Consider the following 15,155-nt stretch of genomic DNA (forward strand, 5'->3'; position numbering starts at 1 on the left):
AGTATGCAAACAGCTACAAGCAGAGGGACACACACACACACACAGGCTTTGGACAAGTTTCACACTGTACCCGTTTGGGTGAAACACAAGCAGATTACTGTATTCCATCCAGCCAAATCTGTTTAGTGTGAAAGAGCACTATCCTCTGTCATGTCATCACGTAACCACAGGATCTGAATGTAGTGATTACTGCAATGAAACACACCTTCTGTACTTAATCTGAAGAATTGTCCACAGCAAATAAAAACACCTTAGATGTCACCAAAATTAGACACACATATACTGATCTGCACAATAGATACATATCAAAGCTCTGCACTTCAGTTTTAGCTTTCTCTAGATGAACTCATATAACACAGCTTTTTTCCCCAGGCGTGATGTGATGTTCAACCTCCAATCATGACGCTCTGCAAATCCCCATTGTTAGCCTTGAAAAGCTGTGCCATCCTTTCCCTATCATCTCAGTGTTTTGTCTGGCACTCTCCATTACAGAACTAAGTCGTTGTCCAGAGTCTTTCTCGGCGTGCTGTCTAACATAACGGTCCCTAGATGATGAAGCTGCTACAATGCTGTAGACAATCTGACTGAAATGACGCACGAAAACAGACGAAATGTTAGAAAGTACACTTTATTTTTCAGAGTGGCTTACCTGGGAGGCATGTGGTCATCTGAAAAAGCTCCCAGGCTTCATATAAATATACAATTATTAAACAAAGGAGTGTTATCATGAGGACAAAATCAGACAAATAAAGCAAAATGCACTGATACACAGCTTTGCACAAACTGAATTTACCCACAACACCTTTGTTCTATATGAGGTATGTAATGCATCAATCTGAAAATAAGCTACTGCCATTTAGTTTCCCTGTAAGAGAACAATAAACCAGCCCTTTTACTCCCTCTGTTCAGTGCAATCTAAAGAGTGTATTTCAAATCAACAAAGAGGCTTTTGAAGCTCCAAGAAGTGCCATAGATTTCCATTTTAATCATTAAATATATATATAAAAAAAAAATCTTTGATAAGTCTTTGATAAAATGCTTCCACACAAGGTCCCTTTTGATAAGTGAATGTAAACAATGTTTGGGGTTATCATGAGCATTTAGGAGCCATGTTCCAGATGTCGGTCTGCACCACACAGACGGCATATGACACCACGTAAGCAGCTAGAAGTGAGGCAGGGGTGTGGAGTGATCAGTAGGAAGGGATATCTGGTTCTGCTGCTCGCTTCGTGGCACTGACTTCACTGCCTGGTTCCTGCCTCCACAGTCCGTGAGGGCCGGTGGCGTCCACGGCGACGTCCATGACCCTGTCTGGCACCAACCACCGCAGAAGCAGCAGGAAGAGGAAGTCTAAAACGGCCGCAAATGCAAAGATGGAGCCAGCGACTGGGCCGCAGTGACCCCTCAGCCTCTGTAACCGTCTGTCCAGCGGAAGCACCTCCTCTCTAGACACTTGGTCGTACACCTGAGAGGACAAACACAATTAGCGAACTGTCGACAAACAACTCTCCTCTATTATTCAGTGTGAAGCTCAATCCCTGCAGCCTCAGCAGTGTGAACGGGCAGCAGATTTGCATTCTCAGAAGAAATCAGTGTGTGTCGGAGGACTGATGTTCTGCAGTGAGAACACAGTATTTTTTCTTGCAGTACAAAAACTGTTGAGTTTTGCCAAGATTCAACTGTTAATTTGTGGAAATTTAGTTACTTAAGAGTTTTAGTGGTTTATTGTCATATACTGTAGAAAAACACTGGTAACATCTAAACATTAGACCAAGACTGATAAACTGAGCTAGGTTGATATATCTGCCCATATTATCTTAATGTGAATGTGTTGGTATTGATGCATATGTAGGCCGTAATGTAGTAATAGTGTCAGTGTTATATAGTTCACCACAGAGTGTGCACACATTGATTTTACACTAATGTCCTACTCAGGATGTGTCCAAGATGGTTTGTTATGCATTTATTGTAACAGTCAGAGCATAAGGGCTTCTGCTGTAATGCCAAATAGCGCCACAAGGCGCTGCATGTCTCTGTTTTGACGTGGTGGACATGAACATAGGGATGTGTGCAGTAAGTACTGTTCTGACCGATTTACAGCTTTGTGAACTCTGCTCAGTAAGTAGTTAATTAGTAATAAGTTGGTGCGGGTTATCATTATTATATTCTACTGTTCATGTACAACTACTGAATGTGGTGCTTTATGATCAGTGTTTAGTACTGCAGAATAAAGCAGGAGAGTGGATATTAATGATGTGCACAAGTAGCTGACTAGTTGATTAAATTGCTCTATCCTTGCTAGTCAGCACTTGAAATATAAGTTGCTTAAACACATTATTGTTTTGGGGGTGGTGATTGTTGGAACAGTGGAAAGACGAGCTAAGAAGATTGGGTGAGTGTTATTTTGTTTCAGTTGAGTTTGGATAAAGTGTGTTCTACAAATGATTAAATTACTGTTTCTGTAAATGGAGTCTGGTGGCTTTGGCAAGAGTGATACAGTGTTTCTGGTTAAGATCTTACTCTTCAACAAAAAGTTCCATGATGTCGTCAGACAGTTAACAATCTGTCAGAGGCAAAACACTTTTAGTGGACGTTCATTAATGGTGCACAAATGCACAGAGGGATTACATTGCAGCCTGTTTTACATTAGTCAATGGACACAAAAACAAAAGTAGGGTTCATAAACACAGATAATATTTCATTGATGTGGACTCGTCAAAGAGTTTTCCTTCTGGAAACCCTGATGCACGTTGCAAAGTGCCACACACAGCTTGTATGATACACACAATTGTTTTTTTGACCGAATGACAAGGCAGGTTTTGGTGTTGGTGAAACTACCTTTTCAGTCCTCTCTGCAACGTTTCTCCAGGTGTAGAGGTTTTGCACAGAAGCATGGATGGAGGCGGGGGAGGGGACAGACCCCGAACGCTGCTTGGCAATGACTGTCTCCAGACCAGCACACAATGACCGCACAGTAGGCTCACACAGGGTAATCAAGTCCTCAGGTAACACCTCAGGAATGCCTCCGACTCGAGTGCTAACCACCTTAGAATAAAACATAAAATGGATGCAAACATTGTGTACAAAAACACACAGTAAGTAACTCACAACGTGACAGTACAACATCTGATCTAGCATCACTTTAAGTGCTTTTCCAACCTTATAAAAAGCAAATGGCCTTGCTTCACCATGACTAAAGAGTACATTATTACCTTCACTGACCTGCCTGACCACACCCTGCAGCACTGTTGGGTGGGGTCAGACATAAGTTTGTGCTATCGCATCTGAAACCACACCCAACCGAGATGTGAGGGTGTAATAACCACACCCAGGCTACACTGTGGGTCAACTGTGGGTGACTCCTCAAAGGTGGGTGTTAAAGGTGGGTGAGTCATTCTGGACAAAGATTGTTGATACTGTCATCTCTCCTTCATTAGCATGACAGGTTTACTGTCCCTCTCACTCCCCTCCTTTCCTCTTGTCCTGTTGCTAACTGGCTGGAAGAGCATTGTGTGGTTCGGTCCCAACTGAGCCACTTTGTTTGTTTCCCATCGACAGAACCGGCAAACAAACACCAGACAAACCAGACAGCCAGCAGATCGCAATATAGCAGTGAATATAAGCAACCGTTCTCAAGAATGACTCACCACCTTAAATGAGACATCAGCATCTATGTTGCTTCAAATGCTGTAAAGAAAACACTTATTCGTCCACCTGAGCCTTATGCTCATTAGCCTAGTTTTGACAGAGCAGGTCTAACATGTCTGGCTTCTTCAGTCTGTAATGGCTTTTCATCATTCAGACACAAATGACCTTTATGTTAATGCTCTTCACGGCTTTATTCAGACACGTGATTGAGTGATGAGTGCAAAATGTTATAACAGCGAGGAAGAAGAGTGTTTTCTGCTTGAGTTACAGGCTGATGGATTTTAAAACTTACTTGGCTGTTGACACCTTAATTAGCTCGCCCCTGCTCCTTTGAGCAACCTTTCTCATATATATACGGGGGCAAACAGGATGAGTGTCCTAAAGTTTTCCAAATATCCAATATCCAATAATCTCCAAAAATAAACATGGAAATTAGCCTCCTGCATTAGCTGTTGTAGCTAACCGGTAACTTGTTGGTTCATTCTCAGCAGACAGGTAATTCGCTGTTATCCCAAGAATGAGGCCAAACTCATCACAACACAATCGTCTTTTTGTTACGAGCCTAACGCCCAATCTTTGGAATAACCTTGCAGCTGAAGGTGGCTGCCTTAAGATTTTCAAATCTAGTCAATTTTATTTGCATAGCACATTTAATACACAAGTAAACTCAATGTGTCAAGCCAATTGGCAAAAGCTGAATGGGCTTCAGTCGAGCTGTTCTTGTAAAACTGGTTGGTTTGAGATTTGTAGTTTGTCAACTCTTATGTTAAAATTAGTTTCAGAAAGTAAAACACAGGAAATGCAGCAGTCGTGTTTATTTCTTAGATATAAGAAGCACTGCACTATTGCCAACAGTGTTGAAGTCTTCACTTCAATCCCACAATACATTGATCAATGAACAATTTGCTCCTCTCTCTCTTTCTCTCTGACCTTTGAACTACTGTATGAACAGCAACAAACCTGCAGTCCACAGCTGGCGCCTTCCACAATGGCCATGCAGAACGCTTCAGTCAGAGATGTGTTGAGGAAGATGTGACCCTGCACCAGAACTCCACGAACATCTTTATGCTCCAGCGCCCCCAGCAGACGCACCCTGCAGTCACCCAATTCAAGGAAGTGAGGCACACGTAACACCCTCACAGCCAAGTTTCACTTTTCATGCCAGACTGTTGTCAGTTCATGAACATTCACCACACCGGTAACGCAACAACTCACTGTATTTCCACACACATCACAGCTTAGACACTGTCTATATATGCAATGAATATGCAATGCTAAACAATGCAGTCAACTGCCAGTTCATGAAAAGTGACTGCTGCAATATTAGTGCAACGTTATTGCAAACACCAAATCCTGAAAGAGGTTTAACTGGTTCTTCCCCGTCACGTTTTCAGGAAATATGAGCATCCAGCAGTACCTGTCATGCAGTTGGTATTTCTCTCTCACTTCCTCCAGCACAAGTCGCTTTGGTCCCTCTCCACCAATTATGAAATGCAGATCTGGATGTTTGAGGCAGAGCTCTGGGATTATCCCACCAAGAAGATCAATTCCTGAACAGAGGAGGAGATCATGAATACTTTGACAACAACAATCTTGCAATGCTTAATTAGTGATTATTATAGCGCAACTAATACTGAACATTTGTGGCTGATAGTGATATTTGATTTGATAAATCAGATATTCAAATTTCATCATAACATCGACCCACTGTAACACCATCCCTGGAAGTGGAAGAGATATTTAGGTATGAAGGATTCATGCCAACATAAAGGCTTGATCTTTGGTCCTCCACAAAAGGGCAGTGTCCTACTCACCATGCCATTCTGCCACCTTGAATTACAATTTACAGAAATATGAAAAGACAAGTAAAAATGCCAAACACAAAAGCATCTCCATACCTTTGCGGTAGACAAGACGGCTGATCACAACAATAGTGATCCTGTCGTCTCTGCGCTGGGAGGGGTCGGGGGTAAAGTCCGTAGGGTCAACAGCGTTGGGAATAACAGACACTATCTCTGGGTTGAGTGCTGCACGGAGCACTGTGTTCTCCTTACTGGTGTATGACACGCACACAATGTGGTTGGTGTCACACAGCGACACAGTGAGAAGCTTGTTGGTCAGCACAGAGCTCACATCAGCAAAGCCGAAGAGCGAGTGGTCAGTGAACACCTGTAAAAGATGATATTCTTGAGGCTCGTGTAAGAAGATTGGGCGTAGTGCAGTGACATAAACACACAGTGCAATTTTGAGACCTGGCTCATAATAAGTTATTTACCGTGTTAAGGCCCATGGTCTTAGCATGGAAAAGTGCATCATGGGCCATGGCGGAGAACGAGCTGTGTGCGTGTACCACAGTGATGCGTTCCCTTACAAACACACAGCGCAGCAGTGGCAGACTGTGGAAGCAGGTGGTGGCTGTGGACTGGTTGTACATCACCTGCAGCGGGAGGTAGTAGACCTTTAGTCCTTTGGTCAGGTACCTGACACCCTTCCTCCTGCCATAGGCATGGGTGACAATCACCACCTTGTGTCCCTTTTCAATCAAACACTGGGATAGCTGGTAAATGTGGCTTTCCACTCCTCCCATATTCGGATAGAAGAAGTCAGACACCATGCAGATGCTGTGCTTCCTGCTGGGGCCCCTGGCAGCCTCTGCAGAAGCCCCAGAGACTCTGTGAGATGAAGGCTTATTCACAGCTGCCGCTCTCCTTCGTTGGCCCATTGCAGATTCCTTGTGTGGCTGTGCAACTCACCAGTGCTGAAATAATTAGACAATTGAGTGATTAGTTAATTATCAGAAAATTAATTGATAACAAAAATATTTTAATCAGAGAGTAAGAAGTTAGATAATTTTCAAGCAAAAATAATGTACATTTAGTGCACAAACAAATGAACAACTTTGACAACCAATTAACTGCAGTTTATTATCAAAAAGCCAAACATTCTCTGCTTACAGATTCTTACATGTGGTAATTTACTTTTTTCTCCCTTCGTGTTATATTAATGTTATTTTTATTTTATGTAAGAGGGGACAATGCACGTTAATTAAAATGAGCACTTGGGCCCATCATGGAAATGTGCCATATTTAGTCATACAGGCCAATTTCTCATCTGCCATCTAAACATACAAAGGCACTTAAAACATAAGTACAGACAACAGCCCATGAACACAGACAAATAGCACAAAAAAATAATAGAACCATAATGTCATTGTAAGCAGATTAAGTTTTATGGATAATATTTTAGTCTAAATGTCAGAAAAAAGCTGAAATGCTAATTAAGAACGAGCTAATTTTTGGCCTTTTTGCTTGATAAACGACTTAAATTGTTAATTGACTGCCAAACAATTTGGCGATAAACAATCTGAGCTGCGTTCAAATCTCCACATAACCCAGTAAATCCACCTTCGATGCTGTCACGGTGCGGCACCTGACTCGTTTCACTACAGGGTGTAGCAGCTTGTCTCTTAGCATTGGAAATATTTTTGAGTGAATTGTCCCTTTAAGTTGAATTTGCTGCCCATTTGCCTATGGTGGGGCAGTCAAGATCGCTCATCAGTACAAACCACGTATTTACAAACACCTCAGAGACTCTGTAAAATGTCAAGCGACAACTCCTCTAAACTACACTAACGTGTTTTATGCCTCTTCTATTTCACTACACGCTAGCAGCAAACCAACTAACTATGTTCATATTTAACCACTTGGCTGAAATTAAAGCAGGTAGCTCTGATCGTCAGAATTCCCTTACCGTGAACAAAACGTCAATCTTTTTCCAGCCTGTGACAATACACAGAACTACTTTTCAGATGTAGCTTCATATTTACTCGCTAGCACTGAGCTAGCCAGTTAGCCGCCCGTATCACTTCCTGGTGTTTCCTTACGTCACACGCAATGACGCACGGTTGAGCTGTTGCTGCCATCTGCTGTGTGAACGCTTGTATGGAGACCCATACACTAAATCTGAATTTGAACATAACTGTAACTCTTTATGTTTTATTATAAATCTAGCCATATATGGTAAGTTTCACACACACAAAACACTGTTTTCTAAGTTTTGTGTAATATAAATGGGTGAGGTCAGCCAAGGCTATCTTAAGGAAAGCCATAAACAGAAGTGTACAATATTGTATCGTGCATTTTGTGTGGAGAGTCCCCTGAACAACCAATAATTGTGTGTTATAATTCCAAATTATTATTCATTGGACCTATATTTTTTACAGCTATATATACATGTGTGTGTGTGTGTGTGTTAATTAATAGTTATTGCAATTTGCAATAGTATTAGTAATTGCAATAGTATCTGCAATTTCCCAGCTTGGGATAAATAAAGTATATCTATCTATCTATCTATTATACTTTCACGTATATTATTATTTATTTATTGTCTTGAAACGTGAATTAAGTTTATTTGCACAGTAGTATACTATGTCTCTGGTTGCGGAAAGATGTCTACATTGTTTGTGGATATGGTTCCGTAAAGACAAAAAAGGGAAATGGAATATTTCAAAGGGAAATGAGTTCATGGCTTGCTGCCTTGCTTTTTTTGTCAAACTTTATTGATTTGCTGCATTAGGGATCATAAAGTGATCTGGAAAATATTGACAAACATAAAATTGTACTGTGAAATGCCTTAGCTGATTTCAGGTAGATGATGCAGAGGACCACAATTAACAATTTCGATGCTCTTGTAACCTCTCATACACTCACACACATACTGTATTGCCACATTTCTTCCAGCTACACAAAAATAAGTCTGAATTTGCTCTTAGATCAAGATCCATTAACCAGTCTCAACATGTAGGAAACCTGTTCAGTAAAAGTGATGTCCTGTGGCCAAGAATATGTTGTGCAACCTAACCTTTTTACAGTGTTTTGTTGTTCAGCACATATCAAAACAATCTACAAAAAGAAAACACAAGTGACAATGATGGCAGGATAAAAAACACCATGAGGAATTATGAACTCGAAAACATAACAGTGTCATACAAAAACACACAAGGATTGTAATGTGGATTAAAGGGTTATTCGTTTTTTTCTCTCCTTAGAAATGCATTTCAGGGTAGATTTCATTTGAACCTTTTGTTGACCTTGAAAAAGTCCACCTCTTCATGCTGTCACATATTTATTCATTGTTTTCCAGCTTGCCTAAGAGTTGGGGTGTGCTTTGTTGTTTGCTGCTACAGAAACAAAGCTGCTGACTAAAACCAGAATAAAGGACCAATGGTGGACTGGCCATCCGAACCAGCAGCATGTTTCCCCAGTTCACTTAGTCCCAGTTCAAGAACATTTTTCAAATGTGAAAAGATATAAATGTTTTTTTGTTTTTTTTAAGTTTCATTTGCAGGCATTGGCATGACACCAAAAGTCAGGCATATGACCTTTTAGCATCTATACATTTTTTTTTAGCATTTATACATGAATTTTACAAAACTGTTGCAGGGTTCCCTCTAAACCGTGATGTAATACATATAATGACCATAACCTGTTAATTTACAAAAGTGAAACAAAGCAACAACATTCAGTGTAACGAGTGCAGTAGAAAAGGAGTTACAGAAGAACAGGTTAGATTTTACCACACCAAAATATGAGAAAAGAAGAAGCTTGTCCAAGGACTTTGTCAAGCATTCACAGCAAATAGTCAGCCTTAGGCACATACATGTTATACGCCTTCTATTAATGTCTGCATTACATTGTATTTACATGGAAATGAACAATGCATAGCACATGTATCACGCTGTGTAAATATCACCTCTACGCTAATAAAAAAAAATAATGATCATTTTTGTATAAAATGTGTGGTGCATAAGCAGAATATTATCGTAATTGTTGCAAAGTGTTATCAGACCAAGTTGTCTAAAGTGGCTATGGCAAATATCTCTGCATTAATAACTTTCTTTTCTCATATTTAAATCATGGCACTTACAGTATCTCTACAGAACAACCACGGTATCAACAAGCAATCAGTAACTGTCTCAGTTTTTTGCTGTGTTTCTGAATGAAATGAAGGACGTTAAGAACATAAAGGCTGAAAAGTAGTTTGTATTTTTATGGTTTAACTTTATTGCCTTGTCGACAATTAATCCTATCAACAAGACAATTTTTCCAAAGAGTGGTTATTCTGACTGAATTCCACAGTATCTGCAACAGTGAACACATCCAGCGCTTTATTTATGTTGTGTGGGGATTTCTGTGGTTTTTGTGCTTTGTTTATTACTGACTGCATCTAAATTTATGACTTCATCTTCACATCATAGTGGACGATCTCTTTGTACAGTCCTTGACTTTGAAGGAAACTCGAAAGAGTATACACATCTGCCAGAAAACATCCATAAAAACTATGAAAATGGACACCCTTTGCTGAAACAAAGAATTCCATGAGTGGAATGGAAACAGGATGTAACCTGCCTGTAAACAGTCTCTGTGGTGGCATGAGGCCATAGTCATGACATACCACCTTTTGGTGGAAAATGCTTTCACATATTCACATTGTTGTTGCAGATCATATTGTGTGTTTAAATGTTGCCCGTCTTCACTTCTTTTCTCTTTGGTAAACTCCTGTATCAAAGACAAAAGGCATGGAATTTCACTGAGAGACCCAGGAACAATGACATAATCTACTCAGAAAAGCAAAACTGCTTGATTTAACAACTGCAGTGTTGTACAACAGTGGTTTGACCGCCTGAAACACACTGTGGCAAACCTAAAGACATCTGGCATTATGGCAAACAGCTGTAAAACTTACCACGAGGATTCCCAGCGACATCGTAAGAGCAGGGTAACTCCAAGCACCATCATAATGGGAATGATTATCAGGTACCGGGATCTAAAGAAGTCTTCTGGTTGGTGGATGACTGGATTTTTTAAAAATCCTGCTGAAATTTAAGAAAGTTTCAAAAACATGACCCTGCAAAAAATAAAATGATTTGATATCACATCCTAAACAAGTGTGTTTTACAACATGTGGTATCATAACTGTAGCTATTTACAGCTATATGAGAGTTCCATCCTCTGTGAAATAAATAAAAATAGGTACTTACGCTCTCTGCTCTCTGCCCCGCAGTCATTGCTAATGATGGTTGATACATCTTTGGCCTTGACATCACATTTAGGTTCTGAGGTTCCGTTGAGTTGAGTGACGAGCCTGCTGGTGAGATGGTAGAGGCCGGTAGAAGCGTTCAGGGTTTTGCTGTGGGTTATGTGCGTTGTGGGTGAATTTGTCAGAAGCTGTCCATCCAAATTCCACTGAAGCTCAGCCTCCCCGTAGCGTCCTTCTGCGTCACACTGGAAACCCTTCACACTTAAATCACCATTCGGGTTGTTGGCGGACGGCTTTTGACAGACATTGTAGCTGGCTGATGGGAGATGACTCAAGTTAAATTTTTTACAGTTGTTGCTTTACTGTAAATTTATGAATTGTCAAATTCTGTAGGTATGCATAATAAATGAGTGGCTTACCAGAGATGTTTAGATTTACAAAGAATTTCTTGTATTTCCCTTGACTGTAAAAAACACATCTGTATTTCCCCACGTCATCAGCTGTGATGTTGGTTAGGAGGAGAGAGCAGTTTCTGCTGCTCTCATCCAGCAATACTCTGGCCCTGCCTCTGTATCTGCCATAGAAGACTGAGGCGGGCGAGTTGTGTTTAAGCACCAGCATCATGTTTGGTTCTTCCATCTGCCACTTAAACTCCTTGTCCAAATTTCTCTCTGGGCAGGTGCACGGCAGGAGGACACTGTCGTCTAAGACTCCTGTGATAGTCTCGTCATCACCTACAGTAGATAAAGGTAAATCAAAATGTCTGTTTTTAATAGACATTTCTCATCAGGAGGCACACTGCAAAACATTCAATTCAAAACAAAAGTTTCCCTTAAAAATACAATACTCATTGATCAACATCACATCACAACAAAAAATTGAGCCAAGTTTACAACATGTAAACAGAACAGGAGAAAGCAATGCATGAAACAGCTGAACAGGATAAAAAGCTTTGAGGAGTAAGGCAGCGGCATACAAGGTAGGACATGAACAACACAGGTGATGAATATAAATCAGTGTTAAGCAGACAATCAGTGCAGTTGAAACATGACAGAACACAGAGGTAAAACCAGAAAGGACATAATCTGACAAACAGACAAAAAGGCAAGCAAATGAGAACAGACAAGGCAAGCATGTGTGACTAGTAACAGCAGGTTTGGTTGCTTTTTAACCAAGACTATTTGCAAAGGAATGCTGACATGGGCAGATCCAGGCACACACAGAAGCACTGGCCGCAGCTGAAATCTGATTGGCTCCTGAAATGACCCCGTTCGCATCAGAGCACATCACTTCATGAGCTAGTGCTAGCTAGCTAACGAATATAAGCAATATGATCTAGCATAATGCGTGTAGGCCATTTCAACGCAAACACACATGCTTGGCTTGTCTTGGCGCGTCAGTGCAGCTCAGCAGGGATTTGCATCTTCAGTTCAGTTGAGTGATGGCGTTTAAAAACAGCGGGCTGATCATGGCTGGGGCTAACGGTTCCAGGATCAGCTGGAAAACAGTGGATAAACATGTTTCATTTCTTACATTGCCAAATTCTTCACAATAAAAATCCTTGTTACTTTTGCTGCAAGCGGTTTTCCTTTACACAGCACGGCAGGTAAAAGAAGCTGTTTACCTGTTGCAGGTGAGATACAAGCAGGGGTGCAGTAAAAGCCTGTTGTCTGCAGCTGTTATTCTAACATCTCAGCTGTTTCTGCTTGTACTCTTCCTCCCTGCAGTACTAGTACTCTTTACTGAAGAACAGCAGGTTGCCATCAACACATTCCTCTAACAGAAGACAGTCTGCCCCGCAATGTCTGGAGGACAGCACATCTTATCACCTGTGCCTTTGGTAGCCTCAGCAATGGAGCTTCTCGCCCGATCGGAAGGGCGCCAGTTCCCCTAAACAACCCAACAGCTGCATTGTACTCCAGCAGAGCAAAACAGACCTCTCCCTCCACCCGGATCCTGAGCTGGCCTGAAGACGACCCCTTTGTTTGACCATGACTCTGAGGTCCCCACTAGGTGTAGTCAAGTGACAGAAAATTCCATCACAGTTGGGGCGTCTTGTCTTGTTTCACATGTCAATGAGAGTTATCAGTTCCACCTCAGAAACACTTCCCCTCTAAACTTCTCACATGGTTTTATCTAAATAGCTGTTTGAGGCCCAAAGAGGTCAAACTATCTGATATATCACAAAAAAAGCCAAGATTAGAGACAAAAAATGAAGACAGATTTGTGTATCCAAACCTGCGTTTTCTTTTTTTCTCTCAAATGAATCATCTCGCGACCTCTCAGATTCATCTCGTGACCCTTTGAAGAGGGCCTGACCTGTATGGTGGGACCAAACTGACTCACTCTATATAAAGTAGTTAAAAGCTCCACCTGGAACAGCTACGATAGTAAAATGCTGCTCAGGCTATGATGATAATTAATCATCAGTATTCACAATCTAACATATATGACAGTGAGTGAGAGAATTGTGGTATTACTCATAACTGTCAGTTTCTTCGCTGCGAGGCAGATAAAAGTCTATGGAAAACTCTGTTTTTCCATAAACAAACAATGTAAGTTATGTTCATGTGTTTTTCATCAAGTCAGGTTAGTTTTTTGCATGTTCATTCCCATATTTGTAATCATGTTTGCAGACTATGCACACACATCAATATCTGCTTTCATTTTCCTGTCCTTGTTCATAGTTACTTTTACTCATAGTGGACCTCACATGAGCTCAGCTGTTAACTTCTCCCTTTCAGCCTAACGTGGTATCATTCATTCAAATCACGTGAAGTCATACTATAAATGTTATAATACTAAAGTCATTTCTTCTGTTGTTGTCATTACTGTGCAGACTTTATTGATGTGACCTACTATTCGGTGTCTGTGACTCTTTTTTTATTGTACTGTGTTGTTCAGGCTGAGCGGTCACAGCCACTCCTATAAATTCCAGATTCTCACTTTGTTTGTATTCACTACAAATACATGGAGAAAGTAATCAAATGAAAGGAGCTGCTCATTTGAACCGTTTGTCTTGAAGTATTGCTCAAGTCCTACAGATATTCAACAAAGAAAATAGTTTGGTTGTAAACAAGAGGAAGAGACGTGGGTTAGTGTCATCAAGCTCTCTATTGGCCTTTTCACTAAAGTCCAAGCCTAGTGTTGTAATAATAAAATATCTTCATGAATCATGAATGAGATTTCAAACAAAGCATTGTTGGTCATCATTAAGAATTTAAAGATTTCAGACAACTGATGACCTATGAACTAAATACTTTGTCTCATTGCATCTTTTCAGATGTGATACGATGTAGGGTTCTATAAACAGTTCAAAGGATAATGTGTTGTTAAATTGAACGTCTCCAGCATGACTTAACCTTAAACTAAAAAAACAAACAAACAAAAATAACCATGCAAATACACCTAAATACATAAACTATGACTGATGGCTCAAGTAAAGTTTCATTAACAAACTTGTCACCTTACTCCACAGGTAAAACCCTTACCTGGCCTGTAAATGCCCCTCTTGTTGTTTAAACCCACAGTTGATAAAAAGAGATGGTGCGTTGGATTAAAGCAAGCATGTCCACAGAACAACACGCTATTCAGCGTTAAATAAACAGTGCAGTTCATGACCGATTGTCCACTCCCTCGGAGTTCAATAGGTATTAAATCAAACAACTCTTTATGAAACCACTGAGTATGTCGCAATTAATCCGACCTGAAATCTCACAAGAACTGAGGGAGGACATTTGTATTATGCTTTCAATAAGGAGGATCTTCAAAGTGGCAACTCCTAACAGTGATAAATCTGAATGAACAGACACAAATGAGCAGACAGGAAAGCAGTGGAGACAGGGCACATGCAAGTTAATGACCGCGCAAGTACCAAGAACACGGACCGATTAAGTATGATTATTCTGCAGTATAGCATTTAAGCATGTGTAATATATATTAAGAGAGAAAGACAAACTAAGCCCACATTACTGTTTAGTGGCTGCAATGATATGAAGACTTACCTGAGACAATTAGCACCATAAACACTCCCAGTAAAATCCTCATGTTGCGCTCCTCGGTTGAAAAAAAATGGCTAATGAGGCGTCTCGAGGAAAAAAACTAACTTGGTTTGAGTTTCTAGAGGGTTTATTACTCTAATCTGTTCCGTGTCCTGTTATTATTTTGATGACATTTATAGACACGCGAAGTGTAAGTGGTTATATCCCCAGCGCGTAAACAGGTCAAGAATCCATTCAAGCCTGTCTTCAGTCAGTCCAATGAGGGAAGTGAAACCTCATGAAAAAGTCCGACAGCACGAGCTGTTGTTGTCGGCTTCCGGAACACCGTCATCATTAACAGTGACGGATAAATCATCCTCCCATTGACGACGATACAACCCTCATTAGCCACAGTTAACAGTTTGAGCCCTGCATGTGAATATAACGACGGGCCAAAACACAGCGCAATTATTACACAATATTATTTTT

At 40.7% G+C, this 15,155-nt stretch overlaps 2 protein-coding genes across 4 annotated transcripts; both read right to left on the minus strand.

The window, feature by feature from the left end:
* Positions 1 to 618: 618 nt before the first annotated feature.
* piga (phosphatidylinositol glycan anchor biosynthesis, class A) lies at positions 619 to 7,517 on the minus strand. Its single transcript, XM_041950672.1, has 7 exons — positions 7,399 to 7,517; positions 5,924 to 6,406; positions 5,547 to 5,817; positions 5,066 to 5,198; positions 4,609 to 4,741; positions 2,839 to 3,045; positions 619 to 1,465 (listed from the first exon to the last, which is right to left on the minus strand). The coding sequence occupies exons 2-7, from the start codon at positions 6,368 to 6,370 to the stop codon at positions 1,193 to 1,195; spliced, it is 1,464 nt and encodes a 487-aa protein (XP_041806606.1). The 5' UTR covers positions 6,371 to 6,406; positions 7,399 to 7,517; the 3' UTR covers positions 619 to 1,192.
* A 670-nt stretch (positions 7,518 to 8,187) lies between these two features.
* Positions 8,188 to 14,999, minus strand: LOC121616325 (butyrophilin subfamily 3 member A2-like). Of its 3 annotated transcripts, none has more exons than XR_006007296.1 (5): positions 14,691 to 14,999; positions 11,106 to 11,420; positions 10,688 to 11,002; positions 10,393 to 10,554; positions 8,188 to 10,205 (listed from the first exon to the last, which is right to left on the minus strand). XR_006007296.1 is itself a non-coding variant. In XM_041951063.1 (5 exons), the coding sequence occupies exons 1-5, from the start codon at positions 14,731 to 14,733 to the stop codon at positions 10,163 to 10,165; spliced, it is 843 nt and encodes a 280-aa protein (XP_041806997.1). In that variant the 5' UTR covers positions 14,734 to 14,998; the 3' UTR covers positions 8,188 to 10,162. The 3 variants fall into 3 exon arrangements, 2 of the variants coding, with proteins under 2 accessions (XP_041806997.1, XP_041806995.1); XM_041951063.1 differs by having other exon boundaries at positions 10,393 to 10,519; positions 14,691 to 14,998; XM_041951061.1 differs by having other exon boundaries at positions 10,393 to 10,522; positions 14,691 to 14,996.
* Positions 15,000 to 15,155: the final 156 nt, after the last annotated feature.

Source organism: Chelmon rostratus, chromosome 13, assembly GCF_017976325.1.
Source record: "Chelmon rostratus isolate fCheRos1 chromosome 13, fCheRos1.pri, whole genome shotgun sequence".
In the NCBI taxonomy this organism is placed as follows: Eukaryota; Metazoa; Chordata; class Actinopteri; order Chaetodontiformes; family Chaetodontidae; genus Chelmon; species Chelmon rostratus.